General features: G+C 27.4%; 3 protein-coding genes across 3 annotated transcripts; all 3 read left to right on the top strand.

The window, feature by feature from the left end:
- The first annotated feature begins 129 nt into the window (after nucleotides 1-129).
- On the top strand, nucleotides 130-1733 carry F4813DRAFT_352993 (uncharacterized protein). The gene is made up of 4 exons (XM_049242572.1): nucleotides 130-464; nucleotides 543-650; nucleotides 701-1010; nucleotides 1065-1733. Exons 1-4 carry the CDS (start codon nucleotides 179-181, stop codon nucleotides 1540-1542), a joined length of 1182 nt encoding a protein of 393 aa, XP_049101404.1. The 5' UTR covers nucleotides 130-178; the 3' UTR covers nucleotides 1543-1733.
- A 17129-nt stretch (nucleotides 1734-18862) lies between these two features.
- F4813DRAFT_352992 (uncharacterized protein) lies at nucleotides 18863-20711 on the top strand. The gene is made up of 2 exons (XM_049242571.1): nucleotides 18863-19635; nucleotides 19689-20711. The coding sequence occupies exons 1-2, from the start codon at nucleotides 19527-19529 to the stop codon at nucleotides 20504-20506; spliced, it is 927 nt and encodes a 308-aa protein (XP_049101403.1). The 5' UTR covers nucleotides 18863-19526; the 3' UTR covers nucleotides 20507-20711.
- A 54-nt stretch (nucleotides 20712-20765) lies between these two features.
- F4813DRAFT_352989 (uncharacterized protein) lies at nucleotides 20766-22335 on the top strand. Its single transcript, XM_049242570.1, has 3 exons — nucleotides 20766-20919; nucleotides 20975-21900; nucleotides 21989-22335. The coding sequence occupies exons 1-3, from the start codon at nucleotides 20899-20901 to the stop codon at nucleotides 22056-22058; spliced, it is 1017 nt and encodes a 338-aa protein (XP_049101402.1). The 5' UTR covers nucleotides 20766-20898; the 3' UTR covers nucleotides 22059-22335.
- Nucleotides 22336-24039: the final 1704 nt, after the last annotated feature.

Genomic DNA, 24039 nt, shown 5'->3' with positions numbered 1-24039 from the left:
TAGGTACTTAATTCTATTAATTTTATTAACCTGGACGAGCGTGATTTAACTCCGATATATCCGTTGCTAATCCGGACTCATGAGTCTCATTATTCTTACACTTATCTCATCTGATACCATCATAAATCCAGATCAAAATTTATAGATATATTAAATAAACTTATTAGTTTAAGGAATTATGACTTTTGGATTCGTCGAAAATACTATAATTGATCGCAACACGATAAAGTTGATCCGCAGTCAAGCAGCGAAGGGTCGGAATGTCGGGAAAAAGCACCCATCGCGGGGGAGAAGAGCTACGATCAAAGCTGATATTGCCAAATCTGATTATAAAACCGAACACTTGGACTCTCGTAACCATCACATGGTATTACCTACGATAGAACTGCAATTTGAAGACAGCTTATCCGTTTTCCCCCTACCAGTCGAGTCAACTCCAGAATCTAGAACTCCTGTTCAGAAAGGTAGCGGCCGAACCCACGACTACTTTCATAGATGGGCACCTACTTATACATATGAGCATACTTCTTACTACCATCTAGCCTTCGAGTTCCTTATCAGCGTCCCTCATAAACCTGGGCTCGGCAATGCCATTGATTTCTCTGTAGCTGGGTCGATATGGATCCAGTTCTGGTTTGTAGATGAAGCATGCAAGTCTCTCTACCGAACCCACGTATAAAAACGAGCTAACGGTTCAAAGACTTTCACTGCTTTATAGCGACGTCTATCGCTGCTAAAAACCTATCAACGACAAACCCCGAGGATTCCACGGAAGGGTTGAGCCACCTATCAGACAGCCTCCGCCTAGTCAACCAGAGACTATCCGAGGGAGAGGCGTTGTCGGACATGACACTGGCCTCCGTAGTTTCAATGCTCCAATACGAGCGGATGTGTGGTCAGTATTATCAAGCCCTAATCCATTTCAGAGGGCTTCAGCAGATGGTTGAGCTCCGCGGTGGAATCTCCCAGCTTATGAAAGAGAAACCGGAGCTTGCTCAAAAGATATCCAGGTAAGAAACACCGCCACAAATACTATATATGACTGTGTCCTAACGTCACAGTAGGGCCGATCTCGAGTTTGCTATTTATTTAGGATCGTCTACACGGTTTAGCGTCGACGATGTGCCGGGTGTCGCTACTCTAAACTGGCTCCGTGAGAGACTTGGGACGTCTCAAATATCTAGCTTACTCACGTCGCAGTCTTTCGTGCAGCTAAACCCTCGTATGAAAGAGGTCTGGACAGACATTATGAGTCTTACTTGGTTTCTTAACGAGAATGTCGATGATAGTATTAAGATGGATGGGTACACGTATCATGACACCCTCATCCTCATCCTCATCAGCTATCGACTAGTTGACATCAGACCCCTGAATGCAGACCCAGCTAACAGTCTCGAGAATATCATACACGTGAGGCTACTAATGATAATGGCCAACTTCCTACTTTCCCTTATGCATAGACTCCCCGATCTACCACTTCTCCGCCAGCAAATAGGAGCCCTTGTTCAAGAAGAATTTACCGATGATGCAGAAAACAAGTAGACCCTCCTCTGTGTTTTACTCATGGCAGAAATAACACTATTCAAAAGATCTTAGGATGAGAAGTTGATGCAGAGGATAAGGCAGGTTATTCTATCGTTGGGTCTCCAAAGTTGGGATGACGTATGTCAAATTTTCTCTAAATTTCCCTGGATCAACGCTTTTCATGATAAACCAGGACGATTATTATGGGATCGTTTAGAGTGTACCTAGGTACGTAAATTATCTTAATAGGGTTGCATACCTAAAGCATGCAACTAGTATTTTCTAGTCTCTGTATGAATGTTTGTCATCATAGTCTATAAGGGGCTGTATTTGTCTTCCGTATTTATAAATTATGCCCATAAAACTCCTAATCCGTACATAAAATGCCACCCATATTACAATACTTTACTCAAACAGCCAGGACCAACTGCCTCTAGAACCCTTGTTATCTCATCCCATATAAGCTTTCACTTTATTGGCTCGGACACGGACTAGATGTTTCGCGGCCTCGAGCCCTAAGCCGGTATTAGAGCCTGTAACAATGTACGTTTTTCCAGCACAAGTCTGCGTCGTAGCGAGGACAGGGAGCTTTTGCCATTGCTCAGATATATATTCTCGGGGAGATACCATCATTATGAAGTAGTATTTCTTGAATAGTATTAAGTGGTGTTGTAGAATGATAACGGAAGATTGTTAAGTAATAGTGGTGTAGGTAACATCTATGACCATCAGTAGAGATAGACGGGAGAAATACGCCATTTTATCCTCCTATTCTACGGACTTTGGACTATTTAGTTTCCGTAAAACCCGAGAAGATTAAGTGAGAATTTCGGTCCTCTTCCATACATCTACGGTTATCATACATTAATTCGATATATTGCCCCCTAGAATAGGGACATAGAGTGGTGTTATGGATTCCAGCCACGGCAGAACCAATCAGAGAGCTGTTTCCTAATTGGGACAGATCCAACAGGGGGGGTTCTCCTTAGCAAGTCGCACCGGTAGGATCGGATTATTCGTTCAATACGATAATCCTGTTGAAGTTTACAAGTATATTCGAAGACTGAACTGCATGGTTCGGAGTCCGTGGCTTCTCCCGTCAATATAAGTCAAAGCACCCTTACGGGGGCCACCCTAGTGGGGGCCACCTCAAAAACGCGACGCGTTTGCGATAAAATCTACATACAAATTATTATATAATTTTATCAGTTTTTAGTTAATTAAAAAATAAAATTTATTATTTGATGGTTGTGTGACACTGACATAAAGGGACCTTACTGATGATAAGGTGCCCTTATCGCCGATAAGGAAGAAAGAGATAAGATACCTGATTCTACTGGATAAGGGGGTTGGGTATCCACTATTATTGGAATATAAGAATACGCTATACCTAGCTAGCCTCAGATAGATTCTTCTTTCCTTAAACATCTTAATATACCAGTCTTAATACCATTAATTTATTTGCTATTGCTTTCTCGTTATTATTATTATTCCTATTTACGTACGTACCTACCAACATTATTTAAATCCTTATTTTTTCACGATTTTAAAATGCTTATTTTCTTAGTTTAATTGCGTTGTGTTATAGCGATAAATAATGTTTTTAACGGTGTATCTTTACGGTAAGCGTTTAAAAAATACCTTATATTATAATATTATTTTACGAACCGAATATTAAGTTATAAAATACAAAATAACTATTTAAAAAAACGTTAGAAACTATTAAAATATTAAAAAAAGAAATTAATTAATTAAATTATTACGTTGAATTATATTAATTATATGTTTTTTTTATATTAATTTAAAAATATTGCAAAAAGATTATTAATTTATAATTATTAGCTTAATACCTTTAATAAATATTAATATATATAATTTTTATTTCATTATTTTAATATTAAATTAGTTAGAATTTATTTAATTGATTATAAACGAGTTAATAAGGTTATAGTTAATAATATTAATATTTTTTTCGACCGATTCGAGATCTTTAAAATTAAAAATATCCTGGTTAAATATATGTATAGCATTAATAAAATAAAGATTATGGAAAGGGTTAAAAATAATAAAATAATTATCGGTAAAGTTTATAAAAAACGTATTATAGTTAAAAATTATAATAATAAAATTTAAACGTTAATTATTAAATATATTAATAATAATAGTTAATTTTTAAATTCTTTTATTATATATATAAATAAATATATATAATAATAATAATTTTTTAATAATAAAAATGTTAGATTTAAAAGTTAAAAATTTATTACGTTTTTTAATAATTAAATTAATAATAATATTATATTTAAATAGTTTTATAAGGTTTTTTTAAAAGAAATAAAGCTATTAAATTGTTAATAATGGTAATTATTAATCTTTAACGGTTATAATAATTATATTATAATAAAATTTCTTTAAAAATATTTTATAAATAAAGTTTATATTATTTTTATCTTAATATACTTATTGTACGTTTTATAAATTATTAATATAAGTATATTTTTATTAATAAAATAAGGTTATTGTTATAAATTTATTAAGGTATATTAATTATATTATATTTTTAATTTTGGTAAAAAGGAATTTATTACGATTTATTAAATAGTATAAAAAAACGTTTAATTAAATATAATATATTGGTTAATTAAAAAGCTATAAGGATTTATTTTAAAGATTGGAATAAGTTATTAAATTACCGGTTTATGTTTCGAAAAGCTTTTAATATTACCCCGGCCTTTCCAAACTTTATTTCTAACTTAAAAAAGTTTAATTTTATCGAAAATATAATCTTAATTTTTTTAATAATGTTTTTAAGTTCACGAAATATTAATATTTTAATTAAAAAACTATTTAAAATTAATATAACGTTTATTAAATCCGCAGTAAGGTTTTTATTTAATAAAATTAATAAAATCTTTAATAAAATTATTAAATAAGAGTTGGTATTTTTTGCAGAGTATAACATATCATTTCAACGTTTAGATCTTTATGAAAGGCCTTAAATAACTAATAATAATATTATATTTTAAAAGAATTGTAAGGATTTATTGATTGGATAAGATATATAAAATAAATATGTAAAATAAGGCTATAAATTATAAATATAGGAAAATAACAAATATGTTTATATTAAATACATAATTAAATAATAATAATTATAGTTATTTAATTAAAAAAATATAATAAATATTAAACCTTTATATAACCTATAACTTAAAATTATATAATAATATCTTTATTTTTAACAATATGATATTATATTAATTTAATATTTTTTAAAATTAATAATATTAATAATAGTGAAGTAATTTTGATAAAAAAGTATTTTGATTTAACGCGTAAATCGCTAATTAACGTGTTTTTAATAGTAATAAATTAATTTAGTTATTAAAGTTATTTATGTTTTCGTTTTTTAACTTAACAATCCTAGTCCGTTTTTTAACTTTGGTTTTAGCTTATTTAATATAGTTTTTAGCTTAATTAATAACTTTTTTAAATTTTAGCTTAATTTGTTTAAGTTGTTTTTTAAATTTATTTTAATTTGGTTATTTTATTAGGAAATTGGGTTATGGTTAAATGGTAGCAGTTTTATATGTATTAGTGGTTTATATATACGGAGTAAGTTCTTTATATCTATATTAATCGGTTTTATATGGTTTGGGATTATGCGAGTAATGTTTATTTAAATTTATTATGTTTAAAAATTCTTTAATTAACGTATTGTTATTATTAGTAGTTAGTTTAATTAATTATTTTAAGGTTTTTAATATATTTAAAATTTTGATCTATTGTTTTTTTAATGTTTTTGGTTTAGTTTTAGTGACGAGGGTTTTTTATTATGGTTTATATTTAGGTATAAAGCTTATATTTTTTAAGGGTTGTGGGGATACCGGTAGTGTTAATTCTTTAGTTAGTTTATTAATTATTTTAATATTTAGGTATGCGGAGAGAGATTGTATATATTTCTTAAGTAGAATGTATAGATTTATATTATATTTTATTATATTTAGTAAAATTTTTGATTTTTTTATAATTAGGTATAGTGTAAGTTTATATTAATATTTATATATTTATCTATTGTTTTGATTTATTATTTTAAATAAAATTGATTTTTTAGGTATAAAAGTTTAATTTTAATTTTTTATAGTTACTTTTAATTGTTTGTCGATATGATTAGTTTGTTAATTTATTTTATTTTTAATTATATCAAATACGTAGATTTGTTTTTATTTAAATATATAAATGGCGAAGAGATAGTAATATAAATTATTTGTAATTTCTTTTGTCTTTTCCGGATTTAATAAATTAGTGAATGTTAAAAAGGTTATTATTTTGGGGTAATTTTTTAAGATTTTTTTTATTTTTGTACTAAAATCCCTTGTGGTTTAGTAATTGAATATTTAAACTATTATCGGCTTATAGTTTACTATTTAATTAAAGATATTTAATATTGTTAATTTTTATAAGATTATAATTTGTTTAACATATAGCTACTCCTTTTTTTTATATAATTAAAGGATATGGATAAGTTTAAAAAATAAATCTTATTCCCATTTTTTCCTATTAATCTTTAGTGGTAATAATTAAGTGTATAATAAGTTATTAAATTTATTGCTTGGAGATATGATTTTATTAGTAATAATTATGCGTTAAAAATTAAAATTAACATAATCTTCTTAATTAAATAATTTGCTAGCATGAATTAAATATTGGAGTAAATAAATTAAGTTATATGTCTTTTGTTATTTAACATTTATTTTAATTTTTATAAAGGAAGTGTTAAATATTTTAAAAAATAAATAAGGAAGGTATTATTAATAATATATTAAATTAGTAATGATAATATAATAAAATATGATAAAAATAAATTAATATAAAAATAAATATTAACTTAATTAAAATATTAATATATTAAATAATATTATAGGAAAAAGAATAAGATATTTGTGAGATAATGTAGTTAATAATTTTTTTATATTATATCTTAAAACTTTGTTATTATTAATTAGAAGGATTTAATTAGCTAAAAGATTTATTAAAAGGTAATATATATATTTATATATATTTATAAATTTTAATATAAAATAACCATTATAATATTTATAATTTATGTAAATTGCCTTTTCCTTTACTTTTTCTTTCCTTTTTTATAAACCTTTATCTCCTTATTTTATATTAAATAAATCTTAATTTCTTATAACCTATCTTAATTTATTTTAATATTGTTTAATTAATCTTTATTCGATTAACAAAATCGTCTCGTCTTATCGCAATATTATATTATTTTAGGGTAGATTTTATTATTTGATTTTTGATATATATTATATATAACTTTTTACAATACCTCCTTTTACCACTATTAATAATGTTAATTTTAAGGCTACTTTTAAGAAATACGCAAAATATATTACTTTTCCTTTTCTTTGTAATTTCTTATCTACCTATGATACCGTAACCGATTTAACTAATAACAATGGCAATAATATTAGTAGTAGCAATAGTAATGGTTTAATTCTTAAGTCTTTCTTTTACTTAAAAGCTCTTAAACGCTTAAATTAAAGATTTAATAAATTTTAAATAATAAAATATTAATAGATAATTAATATAATAAAAGAATTACATTTCTTACTATTTTAAATCGTAAATATTTTATTATTTAATACTTAATTTATAATATTAATAATTAAGATATATAATTACTTAAATGGCTAGCTATTTAATTCTTTAATGGTATAGTAATTGATCGATACATTCGCTAGATTATTATAAATAATTAATGAACAAGACTTAAACGTCTTGGCCTTGGATCAAACCTTATTAAACCTGATATCAAGGATTTTTAAATGATGAAAATAATAAAAGAAAGGAATAACTTATATTAAAAGTAAATAATATTATGTAAAATGAATATGTGCAACCATAAATGGTACTTATATTAAGAATATAATCACATGATCAGGATTAAGGTCACCTGATACACCAGCACCAGTTCATTAATTCTAGGTATTACTTAAACCTTTAACACTTTATACCAATTATACTTAAAGTTAAGTTATAAATGGTCCACTCCTCATATATATAAACATTTATTAAAGTAACCCAATTGGATAAATTATAGCTTAATTATAAGATTTTAAATATGTTAAAGGTTTAATCGTTTAAACTTATAATTATCTAAATAAAATCCCGTATTATATTTATGAAAAACATTTTAAGTTTTCCAAATCTTTAACTTATACTAGTATATAACCGTTTTTTAACTACCAATTAATTCTTAATCAATTTAACAATAACTATAATAACTATTTATTCGCAATAAAACAATATTCGTTCCAAGAATTTTATTTTTATCGTTTTTAAGTTAATTATAATAAGGATCCTCCAATTATTAAAAATATTACGCTAAATAATTTGCCGTACATAAAAGAATACTATAATAAATTGTTATTATTAAAAATCTTTAAATAGTAAAATAAATAATAATAATTAACGTAATTTTAATAATAAATAAATATAATACTTTAATTAAATTTTAATTTATATATTTTATTAATTTTTATATTTTTTAATTAATTAATAATTATAAAATAATTAATTAAGCCGCGTTTTTTATATCCTTATTCGTATTAAATAATAATATAATCCCCCTTTATATTCTTTTAATTTAATATCTTTAAATTTAATATTTATATAATCTTTATATCCTTCTTTTATTCCCATTAATATATCAACCTTAATTTCGATTTTTTACTATTTAATCTTCTTATAATCGTTCTTTTCAAATTTTAAAATAATTATATTAGCTATTTTGGAATTGTTTTAATTAATGAATTCCAAAGTTGGTTTAATAATCTATTTATTATTCTTAAGATTTATAAGTTTTTAATATCTTTAATTATTTTAAATAAATAATTTTAATTTATTTTTTATTATATTCTTTTATACTTTGTTTTTTTCTAAATCTTTTATAACATATCTATCTAGATTAAAGATATTATTAATTAAATAAGGTTCTTACTAATTATACTATAATTGGCGTTTTTAAAACATATTAATATATTTAAAAATATTATATAAAAATATTAAATTATTAATTTTTAAAAACTTTTTTCTTATTCTATAAACATTTTATTAATTATTTCTTATAATTATTACTTATTATTTTTTAGTAATAATTTGTACGATATGGTTGATATTAACTAAACGGCGTTCGATTATTTATATACGTATAATAATTAAATTTTTAAGAATTTTGATTTCTTTTTAATTTAATACCTTTTAAGATGGAATTAATATTTCAATCAGAAGAATTGGGTATTTATTATATATGATCTTATATAAGCTAAGTTTATTAAATTTAACTATAATCTTATTAACCTATACTATTATATTTAAATATTGTATTTAACCTTTACTAATTCCATTAATTATCTTTATAAATTTAAACTTAATTGGTTTATAACCAATTTCGATTTAATTTTAAACTTGTAAAAAATAAAGTGGTCTTACTATTTTCTTAATCTTTAATTCCTTATAAGCTTTTACAATTTTGTCTTTAAATTTTAAGTTTTTATTTACCTTAATCTTTAATAGTTAGTTATATTGTAAAATTATTCTTTCTTTTATAAACTTTATTACGTTTATTAATTTTACTACTTTTAAAAGGGTTATTTTTAAATAATCCAATAATTATTCTTTAATTTCGATAATCGCTTTATATTCATAATCGTTAAGTATATATTATACGTTTAAAATCTAATAAGTTAAAATAATATTTAGGTTTAAATAATTTACTTTATTTAATAATTTGTTTTAATTTGTTTTTTAATATTAAGTATAAGTTTTTATTGCATTTATAATGTATTTATATATTCTTTTTTAATAATATATAGTAGAAATGTAATAAAATATTAAAATTTGGCTTTTATATTTATATTAAATATATAAATTAATAATAATTTTTTGTTTTATAAGTTTATAATTAATGATTTAACAATTTAATTAGTTTTTATTAATTTTTTTTTAAAGAATTCCTTTAAATATAACATATTTTAAAACCTTTATTTTAAAATTAATTTAAGTCTTTCAACCTTTTTCCATATAATCAATAAATAATTATTTAAATAATTTTAATATTATTAAATATTTTACAATTTTTTAAAATTTAATAATTCATTTATTAATCAGATATAATACAACTAATTATAGCTTATTTTATAAATTATAATTATAATCTTAAGCTTTAAGATTAATCAAGAATAGAATAATTATATTAAATTAAACGTCAATAAAATCGTTTAAATCTCTTTCCCATCACTTATTTTCCTAATCAAATAATTTATTAAATTTTTTTAATAAAATATCAACTATTATATTACATTTACTTATAACATATTTTATTTCAAAATTAAACATTTTAATATAAATAATTTATTTTAACAATATTATACTTAATAGACTGTTAAAGTTATTATTTAATTAAAAGATTAAAATTTTTATATTAATTTTAAATTAAAATCAGATATTATAAACATAATTCCTCAAACGTCTTAATATCTTCATTATTATAAGATATTTTTATTTTATAATATTATATTTAAATTTAACTCCTTTTTAAACTTTTAATTTATAATAAAAAGGTTTGAAATTCTTTTAATCATCAAATTATCCTATTACTACTCCCTATCCTTAACTAAATATATTTATTTTCAACATTATTAATCAATTTAAATTATAATTAAATACAATAAAATATAACAGTTTTATAAATACTTCTTTTAATTTAATCATACATTATATTTAAGATATTTTCCATATAAATGGTAAACAAGACTTAAACGTCTTAGCCTTGGATCAAACCTTATTAAACCTGATATCAAGGATTTTTAAATGATAAAACTAATGATGAAAAAGAATAATTTATATTAAAAATAGATAATACTATATAAAATAGGTGTGTGCAACCATAAATGGTACTTATATTAAGAATATAATCACATGATCAGGGTCAAGGTCACCTGATACACTAGCACCAGTTCAATGGTTTTTCTTTTCGTAATAATCTTATCAAAAATAATATTTTAATAGCATAATTTTTAATTTATATACAAAAATATATCGTTAAACCTAAAAATAATTAAACTTTAAAAATATCTTTACATATATCCTATTCAAAAATCTTTAAAACCTTAACTTTTCTTAATAATCAACTATTAAATCCACAAATATAACCTATAATCTCAACAATCAATTTACAAAATTTAAATTTTATAAGATTCACAATAACTCCAACTAATTCGAAATTAAATAATACCTTCGCTAAATTTTTAATATATTTTAATACAAATTAATAAATTCTTAAATAATTCTCCTAATCATTATATTTAATATTCAGGCCTTTAACGCCAACATTATTAAAAAATAACTTATAAACGTTTGGAATTAAATCATATAATATACAATTTATAACTTTAAAAAAATATACAATTAAATTTATTACTTCTATTAAAATCGTAATAAATCTTAAAAAATCAATTAAAATAACAAATATTATTATATCTTAACTATATACTAATAAATTTAGTTAATCATATCTTAAAAATAAGTTTATATATAAAAATATTGCGTAAATAATAAATTTTTCTATAAATATATCGCAATCTTTTGGAAAAAACATATCTTTAATTATTTAAACATTTAATTTAATAATAAAATTAATTAATTATAATTCACCGTTCTTTTTTTTAATAATAAATTAGGCGTTATAATAAAAGCTATAACTTTTTTTTAAAATTCTTACTTTTATTTTATTTTATAAAATTTTAATTACTTAATTTTTTAATAAAACTAAAATTGGAATATTTTTAACCTATCAGGCCTTATATTAAACTATTTTAATTATATATAATAACGCAATCTTATTTTTAATCTTCCCTAATTTGGTAAAGTCTTATTTTAAAACCATTTCTTGGTAATATAATACTTCAATAAATACTTCTTTTTCTTAATCAATAAATTTTATATCTTGTAATTTAATTTTTAAAGTTTTAAATCGTTTAAGAATAAATTATGTTTCTTATAGTTTTTTAGTAAATTACAGGATAATGTTCTAATATAAACCATCTATTTTAAATAACTTTAAATTTTTGATATTTTTTAAGATTTTTTCAAATATTTTATCCTTCCAATTCAATAATCTAAATAATATTAATCCGTTAGATAATATATTATCAATAAAATAAATCTTTTAAGATTTATTTTTATATATTATATTAACTTAAATTACTTAATTATTAAAACGCCTTTATATCTTTCATTATTTCTTTTTAAATCGTCTCCATATTTTACGTAAGGCCTTTATCATAAACACAAAAAACTAATCATTAAACAATATTACTTTAACTTCTTTATTTTTTTTTAAATGGAATGGGTATTTATTTTTATAATTAAAATCTTGTAAAATTTGTTCGACAAGGTTTACCTTTAAATAATAAGATGTTTTAAGCTAATCATTAAGGATTATATCTTTTTTATAAGTATTTTTAATATTGAACTGGTGCTGGTGTATCAGGTGACCTTAACCCTGATCATGTAATCATATTCTTAGTATAAGTACCATTTATAGTCGCATACATCTATTTTACATAATATTATCTATTTTTAATATAAGTCATTCCTTTCCTTCATCAGTTTTATCATCTAAAAATCCTTGATATCAGGTTTAATAAGGCTTGATCCAAGGCCAAAACATCTAAGTCTTATTCAATATCGGGGTTGGTTTGGTTATAATTTAATTCTGCTTTAATATCCATCATAACCATACTAATCTTGGTAAATATTTTATATATTAATTTATTAATTAATAAATTATTTAAATTAATAGGTTTTATAATACTGTTAATTAAGCCTTTATTATTAACGGCTTTAAATTTTCTTATATATAATATAATTTAATAAAATCTTCCAAAACCTGATTAATGGAATTCTTAAGCAATAAAGGTATTTCGATTATTATTAAACTAAAAATTATAACTTTTATTAAAATTTTATTATTTTTAACTATTATATTTATCCATATTTAAAAGATGAAATTTAAGTTTAAAATAAATTTATTTATATAATATTTATTTTTTATAACGTAAATAGGTAGTTGTAATAATTGGTTAGTTAGTTATATAGGCCTTTTAATATATTTTAATATTAAAACTAAAATTAATTAATTAAATTCTTTTTAAACTATTTTGTTTTATTTATAAAATAGATTATATTATTTAATATATAATTATATTATAATTGATGATTTGGTTTTTATATTAATAATTTTGGTAATTAAATTCTTATTTCTGTGGGATTTGATTCTAACTATTAGTTTTAGGTATAGCTTAAAATATACTTTAGGTTTATTTAATAATAGAAGTAGTAACTTTTAGTTTTATTAATTAGTTAAAAATTGTTTAATATCTTTTAAAGAAAGTATATATAATTTTAATTACAAGTTAATAAATTTGATATAATTGATATTAATATTAACATTTTTTTGGACTTATTCCTTTATAATTTTAATAGTTAAATTTAGAGTAATCTTTTGATTTTTAGATTTCTTAATTAGTTCTTAACAGACAAACTTGTTAAATCTAGGTATAAATCTAATCATCTTATTTCAAATTACATTAAATTATTTCTTAAAATTTTCTATAAATTTATCTTTTTAAAATTTTATAGATTTTTTATTATATATATTTAAAATCTTTATTAATATAAGTTTTTTAATTTTTAATTAATTAATATTATTAATTTTCTTAAGTTTATTTTTGTTAGGATATTTAATTTTAATAGTTTTGCCGTTTGGTCCTTTTTATTATTTAATTATATTAATGTTTATTGGTAAGTTTTTAAATTGGTTATTAATTTCTTTTTAAATAATACTTTTTATATAAGTAATATTATCTTTCCTTATTACCTCTAAAAACCATCCATACTTAATAAGAAAATCTTAATTAAACATTTCAATATTATTCTTAAATTTTATAACGTTAATTTTTATTATTGTATAAATGATTTAATCCTAAGGTATTAAATTAATCGAAATAAAACGTGGCATTATTAATTCCTATTCGATCTTAATTTTTCTAATATAATATTCAACTTATTTTTTAACGAATAAGTTATCGATATTCTGATTATAAATGTATTTATAAATAATAATATTAATAACCTTTCCTTCTCGTTTAATAGTCAATTGGATTATATTAAGGATGTCAGTATTCTAAATTGGTTTTTATCCGTTTAATCGACTTATAATATATATATTACAAGTCTTATTATAGTATAAGAATTTATTTACAGCCATATTATATGCTATTAGATATAAAGATACTGTATAACGTATATATATATTTCCTTAAATACCATAAAACCAATATATATTAAACAAATAATTAATTACATATGGAAGGAAAAGTCTAACCTGATCATAACCTTTTATATAATAATTAAAAAGTTGGGGTTATCTATAGGTTTGAATTTAATTAATTTTAATAGGCTAACTAAGGTACGCTATACATCCGTCACGCATTATTATATAAGGTAATATTCCTAACGTACTTTTAATAATTATTAATTCTTATTTAATCTGTTCTGTTATGGCTTTTTACATGTTAATTTATATAATATTGAAATATTTTGCTAAACTCTCTATAATCAATAAATCTTATAACTTATTATTTTTTATAAAAATCTTAAATTAGGGTTAATTACTAACGCTATTCTTTTGTAAATAATCAATAAATTGTTAAAAAATATTTTTAATATTATCGGAAGTTTAAAGCTTAACCTTTTTATTATTATAATAACGGTTTAATAATTTAACTTCTTCACTAACCTAATTATATATCATACTTTTAATTACATTAAATAATATAACTTAAATATTTGTAAAAAAGGAATAGGTATAATAGATAATATCTTTTAGGATATTATTATTGATTTATCCCAAGATAATATTAATATAGTTGTTAAGATTAATGTTTTATATTATATTCGATTTAATATCTTAAAAAAAAATTGCATAATTCCTGATTAAATCCGTAAATTTGATAAGGTCATTAAAAACGCTTTTATTTTTAAGATCTTTTAATTTTAACTTATATAATCTATATTAATATGGGTTATGTGTGGCAAATTCCTTTTTTAATAAGATTTAAGCCTTATTTTAAATAATTATATTATTAATAACTATATTAACCTTTTTGCGCATATTATTATTAGCAATCCATACTAGGATCTCTTTAATCCAGTTATAATCAATTACCTTATATTGGTAGAGAATCTCATTAATATCCTTTAACTATTAAATAACATTTATTTTATTAAATAATTTATCTTTATGATTTTACAGGTTTAACAAGATAATTTGATACAAATAAATTAGCAATCTTTGATTAAAAGCCGGTATTTATATTATTAACGAAGTTGTTAAAACTAGGATAGTGGTTAATATAATGGGTATATTCTTAATAAAATCCTGGTATATAATTAATTAAATATTAATTAATCTTCTACGTTAATTAGATATTCTTTTATTAAAATTTTAGATAATAACTTATCGTAACTAATTAATAAGCGTTATTAATCGTATTTATTTAAGACTTAAGGGTTATTTTAAAAATTTGCTATTTTAATTGCCTTCACTATTAGATGGTATAATTAAAATATCCCTATATGTTTTAAATTCTGACTAATTAATATAAATAAAACCGGTAGTTAATGATACTTAAAATATACTAATAAATGGTAAAATAATATTTTTAAAAGATAATAGGCTTAGTTATGCTTTTAATTTAAATATTATTCTTTACTATATTAATTAATTTTTTAAATTAGTATTACCGGCTTAAAGCTAATTAGGGATATTCTTAAAAAATTAATTAATATTTTATTATAATAAAGATATAAAAAATATCTAACTTATTAATAATTTGCGTTAATAACTTTACCCTTTATTTTTAATACAAAAGTAAAAGTAATATTTATCTTTATCTATTAAAGGTTGATCGGTTTCTTAACTATCGTATAACATTTTTTTTCTAACGTAAAATTTAACTTATAAATAAGTAATTACTAATTTAGCCTTTATTTATATCTTTTAAAAATATATTAAGGTAAGTAATAATAAAATTACTATAATAATTTTAATAATATTCCATTTATTTTATTTTAATATTTTAATTAATGGATTCTTCCATATATCCAAAATAATAAATAAATAAATCTTTTAACGTTAGATTTTATTACTTATTAACCATAAATTATTTATCTTAATAATATAGTTATAATATTATATTCCAATTTATATCTTTTTTTTTATTAATATTTAATTGTATTTTAACTATAATCCTTAAAAGTATTAATTTTATATCTTTTAATAATAACTCCATCATAATTATACATTATTTTTAATTATATATTTTAATATTTTTTAATCTATAGGTTTTATAATATTAATTATTATTTTTAATTATTTAATTTGTAAATAATTTTATATTATATAATTATTTTTAATATTCTTTTGACATATTTTAGTTATAATTATTTTATATTAATAAAAGTATCTTTAATTAGGTAATATTAATTTATAAAAAGATTTTTATAATAGTTTAATAATAGTTTATCTTAAATGTTTAACAATTTTCGAAATTTTTATAATCTTTTTATTTTCTTATAAATTTTTTTAATAAATATTTAAAATTAATTTCTTAACTCTTAAAACCATTCTTACTAATTAACACTTAATAATCCTTTTAAAATTAAGGTTACGGATTCAAATCCCGTAATAGTTGCTATTAAACAAGAGTTAATATCTTTTGCAAAATATAACATATTACTTCAACGTTTAAATCCTTGTAAAAGGCCTTAAATAGTTAATAATAATATTATACTTTAAAAAAACTATAAAGATCTATTAATCAAATAAAATATATAAAATAAATATGTAAGATAAGGTTATAAATTATAAATATGGAAAAATAATAAATATATTTATATTAAATGTATAATTAAATAATAATAATCGTGACTATTTGATCAAAAGAATACAATAAATATTAAACCTTTATATGACTTATAACTTAAAATTACATAATAATATCCTTACTTTTGGCGATATGGCACCACACCAGTTCATTATTATAAAATTAATTATAATAAAAACCCGCGTCAAATATTTAAAAAAAGCATTAATAAATATAAAGTTATAAAAATAATATAAAATATTACCTAATTTAAATTTAATATTTATAAATATTAAAGCTATTATAAAAAAGAAAAAGTAATTAAAAGCTTAAAAATTAAATTATATAATTACAATTAATAATTTTAATATTAATTTAAAAAATAAAACTTTATTAATTAAATCAATAGTAAAAAACTATATTATTATTAAAATATAATAAATTATAAATTAATTAAATTTAATTTAATTAAATAACGTTAAATTAAAATTAAAATGCTTATTTTAAAGGTTTAAAAATTTAAAGTGGCCCCCACTAGGGTGGCCCTTGTAAGGGTGCTTTGACTTATTGCTTGGCAAGGACTATGGGGATGATGGATATCCATCTCATACTAGTGACCCCTAGGTTAGGAACTTAGTATTTTGGAGGCGAAGAGAGCAAAGTAAGCGACCATATCACATCGTATCTAGGTACATATAAAATGAACAGTAAAAATCTAAAAATACCGTTATATACGATGAATTAAATATGTTACATACCAGGACTTAATTTGATTAGCAACCCTCAACGAAGTCACTATCAAAGCTACCATACTTGACAGCTCGGAGATATTTATGGAGACTGACCGCGTGGTAAATGAAAATCTCAAACCAACGTATTAGTCTTGCAGAGAACTGTACCGAAGTCATAGGAGGACTCTAAGAGTTAACGTAGATTCAAAGAGGAACCCACCTATACCTTTCTCGTCAATTACAACGGCCTAGATATGATTGAATAGTTAGTTTGACGGGGGCGAATGTTAAAGTCTGATAAGGCAATATTCTTTCGCCGCCAGTAATATCTTGACGTATGTATTATACCAGGTGCTGCGAGCATGAGGACTACCGGCTCGGATAACGACGCGATCAAGAACAACTACTACTCCAGGATTGCGGAAGCTTAAACTGGCTGATACTAGAATAAGGGCGAGACCTACTATATGCTAAGTGTAGCAAAGAGAATTACGATTGGAGATTACTGTCATTGGATATGCAGAGGATCACTTAGATATAAGTTTCCCAACCCCTTACACAATATAGGTAATCTATATTTATTCCCTTGGATACGAAACCCGAGGCTGCTTTGGTTACGCATTGGTTAATACCGCCTCGCGCTTATTTCCTTATGCGTAGTCTATCGAAACTTGGGATTCATGTATCATAGATCCCTTCGGCATACATGGGCCGGTATGTAATAGGCGGTTATCGCACGTCAAGTTCGTGTAGCATATTTATAATCATTTCTCCTTTTATGACGTATTACAGATACGCTACATACCTTTTGATATAATAGGATAGAATATTATCATCTACCGAGTAGAGCACGGATCTTTCAGCTCACTCACATATATGGTTGGTTTTAAGTTGACAGCAAGGTAGGTAGCATTTCCAATATACCTACCTGTTAGGTACCTATGTATCATACCCGATTCGATATGTTACTTTGTGCCACGGTGGTAATCGTGGAGACAGCAGATCTGAGACCAATGCGCCAAAAACTGGCAAGTGTTGCGATTGGTACAATCTAAACCGCCATCGTGTGTATTGAATTGTTTATAATCAAGTCCCTAGACTATGGGACTTTAGCTAAGGCTCTGACTGGCTGATGGACGGGACTGGGATATCTGATACATATTGGCTGGGAGCCCAGCAATCTCAAATGATCCTCGGGATTCGCAAAGATCTCCTCAAGGGCAGGTTCCCGTTAACCGCATCGGTAGCAGCACATCATAGTATGCGTAGAATATAAGGAGATGATGTAACTTGCTTAGGGTTGCTAATAACATTACCCCTCCTCCGATAACAGAATTCGGAACAGGGTCTAAAAGAGGTATTGATGCGAGTAAAGAAGGCTTCGCCGATTGGCTAATCATCTTAGTTTTAGTCTCCCCAGAAACAGATTTTCCCAGGGGATGTTTGAGCCCTTGCTACAGTGTCTCAACCTGAGAGCCTCAGAATTCTCTTGGCGAGCGGTAGTTGCGTTGGGACATGGCCGTAAAAGAGACATAAAATATAAAAAGAATGATGAAAAAACATGAAGGTCAGGTAGTTATTAGACTGCAATTAAATATAACTGTACGGTATTATTAAGAGATTATTTCGATAACTATTCAATTAGGGTCGTCCTGGTTCTCCAAAATAAAAAAATAAAATTTTTTAAGGGACTTGGCGTTCTGCGCTAGGTATATCGATGCTATGTAAACGTGATTCTAAAAAGTTGCTAGATTCCATGTCTTTTCTAGCGCCCTTGAGAGGACTCGGATAGTTCGAAACGTGATAGCTTCACGCATTATCATAGCTAAGCCTTAATGAGTATAAATGCTTGTCTTAAAGCTAAGGAGGCGATCATCTAGTTAGATCTGAAAAGTGGGAACATCTAGATGCTGGAATGCGATTGGATACGAAACTATTTCTCTCTGTTTTGTCCATCGTTTCGGAAACTTCGGACGATATTTCACGCAAAATAGAAGCTGTTGGTTCAAAGTCGGCATGATGGCTGGTGTAACTGATATTGAGACGCACGACCTGCTGCAGGCCAAAGAACTTGCTTCAGCCAAAATGGTGTATATAAGACTCGAAATGAATCGCAGTTCAGCAATTCTACTCTTGTCTGCACCACACCAAAACCTCCAACTACTATCCATTTAATCCACAATTCCCTTCTATTGTCTTGAGGACAGCCCTGGTGGTATATTTTTAACGTCATAATTCCTGTTTATTAACTCCCCAAGTCGTCAAAATGCGGTACTCACTTATTGCTACTTCCAGCCTTCTTGCCACTGTTTATAGTCACGGTCTTGTGACATCTATCAAAGGAGCAAATGGCGTAGTGATGCCCGGACTGAGCGGTATGTTAAGAATCCATCCCGTGTTTTTGACGTTGTGTACTGATTAGAAATAGTTGCCGATGGTACGCCCCGAGACTGCAGTTCCAACTCTTGCGGGTCACAGGCCGATACAGCAATCATCAGAGATCGTGAGATAGAATCGGGCAAGGCGAGTGCTCTGGGCCGGACCCAAGGTAACGGACCCATCGACGCCGCCGTCATGATCCAGAGTTTCATGGGAGCAGGCACAACGGTTCCAACCAACAATGGTTCTGCTGCTGCCACCGGTGTGGAGGACAACATTCCGGGGAACGTAGCAAAGAAGAGCACCTCCTCCCCTCGAGGACTGAGCGACTTGCTTTCAGGGCTTACTGGTGGTCGCACTAGTAGTAACAAAGCTAAGACCGGCGCGGGCAACAAGACCGAGACGCCTGAAGAAACCTCGGTTGCCGCCACGGCTGGACAGGGTGCCACGTCGGGTCTCCCTACATGTGCGGATGATGGTTCAATCACCATGACATTCCGACAAATCAACCAAGATGGTGCTGGTCCGATGGAGGCCGCCGTCGACGGAACCTCGGGCGGTCAGGACCCTAACGCGTTCAAGACCGCCGAAGTAACTCAGGATGTTCCGGGCCTAGGTTTCCTAGGACTATCCACGGCCACTAATACGGACTTTCCTTTGACCGTACAGATGCCCGAGGGGATGACCTGCGACGCTACCGTCGGTGACGCTCAGAACGTCTGCATCGTGAGAGTTCGAAACCAAGCCATTGCAGGACCGTTTGGAGGCTCAGCGGCTTTTACACAGTCCCCTGCTGCACGCAAGCGGGCAATCACCTATCGCTTAAAGAAGCGCAACGGCGCTAAGCAGAACCGCCGCCTCCGATAAATAATTCAAGAGCTATTATGTATGATATATGAAGATTGGCGTTGGGTTATAGATATGCTAGGAAAGCGTGTTTGGATTGTATTCATATGGAAGGTTTAGGATTATCGTTTAGTTAGATCATCTTGATCATCTTGATTATTGATCTTAATGATGTTTAAGTGACGTCAATTCATCGTTAGCGTCAAAGCTTGGCCCTGTTCAGCACGAACCACCGCGTTGTCGCGTAGTGATCTCGATGTAAACTGTCGCGTCTTTATATTGTGTGTGTTGTGTACATAATATTATGTTTGGTAGTCCTACAACAAAATATAACTATAGATTTTTAACTTACAGTTATCATTAGTTATAATCTTAAACCAAGCTTAAAACGATAAACTTCAGGAGCTACAATTATGGCAACTAAAGACTCTGTGGTAAAGTAAGCCCCGCATTTAATAAGATAGTTCTAAGTCATTAACGAAAATATAGGCGGCGCGGCCAGCCCTTCAAGATGCCAGTAGTCGGGCAAACCAGACTCCCATTCTTCCGCCGTCGGGCAAGAAGGCTACCGGACAACCTCCCGCTGCCGGACCTCCCGTGACCGAAGCCATTGTACCGGCCCCGAAGGTCGCTGCTACCGCTGGCAAGAAACGCAAGTCGGAGACGTCGCTAGACGATGACATTGCCGCATACAAGCAGGACCTTTCCCACATCGAAACTGATCATATGTTTATGGATATGAGTTGTAATCAAGTAAGAGGCAAAATCAACAAGCTTTTGGATAGCGACATCATGAAGAAAGGCGAGTTCTGCGATGCCATCGGCAGCAACTTTAGAAGCCTTAACTTATTTCTATCTAAGAGGGGAAGCATGGATGGGGCCGGAAGTTCCGTTTATTATAGCGCCTGGAAATGGTTCAAACAGCGAGAGATCGCTGGTCTCAAGATGCCAGATGTGAAAAAGCGACAGAAGACCGAAGCAGCCGCTGCCGCTAGGTCCAGTGGCGCCAGCAAGGTGACAGTGCCACCAGTTTCCGGGACGGATATTAGCAATATTACTCTACCTGGTGAAGAGACCGACTCTGTTCCAGTATACGACACATGCGACGAAGTTCGCAGGAAGATCAACGCGCATCTCAAAACACCGGGTTTGACCGCCGCACAGTTTTGCCGTGATATATATGCACAACTCAGACAGCCCAAAGGCAAATGTTTCCAGTCGAAGCAACTGGCCGATTTCCGTGGCAAGAAAGGTGCCAATTCTGGCTGCACCAGTCCGGTCTTCTATGCTGCTTATGTCTACTTCGAGAAGAAACGGATTGCCGAGGGCAAACCGAAGAATCCGCATCGACTCAAAATGGAGAGCCTCTGGGCTATGAGAGGGGGCTTTGACCGCGAGAATGACGGACGATGCACGTAAGTATCAATCATTTTTGCTTCTCTATTTACGCCTAGGTACTCCCCGTTGCCACTAGTCATTCATTATGTTAACTTGGACATACAGCTACATAACTACATCTACCAAGCCACTCTATATGGATCAATACGGACTAATTCGTCCCATCGAAGATTAAACTGCAGTAGGCGTCCCCCCCTCTTTTTTTTTTACAGGTAACGAACGGGTTGTGATACAGTATGGTGGCCGAGCTGGGAAGTAATTCTAAAGTTGGGATGGTCCCTATTATATACTATGGAGGATGGCAACATCGTTGTAAAATTATATCTTTATTTTATCTTGATATAGGTCATTACAGCTAGATGAGGTTGAAGATGTCAATCCGGTGACAAGAGTCTAACCTAGTAGGTTCCAAGGAAAGTATCATAAGCTTAATATAAATGCCTTAAGAACCCGACGACAGGGATACGTTTTAATATGCTAGAAAACACTTATCCTTGACGTGATATTACCAAGATTACCATGGTCCGTTCGATTCTTTCGGTCGGTGTAGCTTCAGTCGGAGTCAAGAAGAAGACAAACCATTGTACTCTAACCAACCCATGACCTACCTAATGAACCTCTCCTAGACTAATAGAGTCTCCCTACATTTTCAGACTGCACAGATCGACATAAAGCAGATTAATTCCTAGAAGCTAGTATACTTAACACATTTCTGTTGCACAAGAAACCAAGAACGGGGCGATGCCGAATTGCTGGTTCTTAGTATCAAAACGGGTAAGCGGATAACTATACGTTTGCTAGAGAAGCAAACAATTTGAGGACGTGAAAACTGTCGTCGAGGGTTTGTGCAATCTATCAGGCAGCTTAGGTAGGTTACCTAAATTGATTAGCGTGGAAACTTGATAAAACCCAGTACTACGTATGTATCTTTGGTCTTGATTAATCATGAAGCTCATCGTCGATGTCAAACTTATTAAATCATGCGTGCATAATAGTTTCGTATCTGAGTCAGAACTTCTAAGCATGGTGATCTTCTCGGGAGGATACTTCCTAGCCAATGTTCAGCAAGGTTGGTAACTATTCAATACGTTCTATTGACCCAGTTTGCTTTAATATTTGTCAACTCATATAATAGGTGACCGTATAGCGCACCAGTTCCGCAAGTTTAGTAAGAGAAGTATCTAACTAATAATAGTAGAATCATTATAAATCAGCTAGCTGGATGAATAACTGCTATTTTCGGTTTGTACAAGTTTAAACATTATTAGAAGATAGTAACAAGACAAGCAATATATACCTAGGCCGGTTAGGTAGGTAATTAGTATTAAAACATTTCAACTATTTAATCAAAGATGTATGAATTTGGCTATTAGAATATAACACAATGCTTGCGTTTGATCCTCAGAAATTAGAATTGAAGGGTTCGTAGAATAAAAAGCTTCGAATGCATAATATTGACACAGGATTGCATGGATAGGTTAGGTACCTACCTAAGTATATAACCTACCTAAGTATAGGGGTAGTTATCGTCGAATCTAAATCTAAAGTTAGCTCAATTTGCTACGTTCCCTTGCCTTGGCAATCTTCGAAAGGGAAGGTCTAGTTCTATATCGGGCTACTGCAAATCCACCTACCTTATAATAGCTACATAGCGGTGGCCGCTACCTTGAAATGTAGTAGACTCGGAGTAACTCTTTCGCTAAATTGTCCGTAGAACATATGTAGCAGCTCTCTTTGCGATGTACCATAACCAACTGAAGTCTTTCAGAGGATATGCCATCATGACGTGAAGTAGGCTATTTCTATATGATCTGCATCAATATATTAAGGTGAACAAGTGAATAAATCATTGAACTATTGACCAGTTTACGCAAGGTCAAAATCTCCCATAAGATTCAGGGGGTGTGATCAATGCCACGGTGAGAGGTAAAGTGAGATAGATGTAATTAATGCGGCGGAGTGACTTCAGCTGACCGGATGCAATGTGCCCTCCTTATTGGATAATGGAGCTAACTATTATGGAAACAATAATGGACAACCATAAATCAAATACGGCTATTGGGAAAGGACAATACAACAACCACTCCCCACAAGGTGAAATGTCATCTTCAATTGCCGTAAGTCTTACATATGTACCTTAGGTAGGCATATGAGTA

This window comes from Daldinia decipiens (assembly GCF_022478715.1).
Source record: "Daldinia decipiens strain CBS 113046 unplaced genomic scaffold F4813scaffold_9, whole genome shotgun sequence".
Classification (NCBI taxonomy): Eukaryota; Fungi; Ascomycota; class Sordariomycetes; order Xylariales; family Hypoxylaceae; genus Daldinia; species Daldinia decipiens.
The sequence above is the reverse complement of the archived record's forward strand: the minus strand, read 5'-3'. Positions and strand labels throughout refer to the sequence as shown.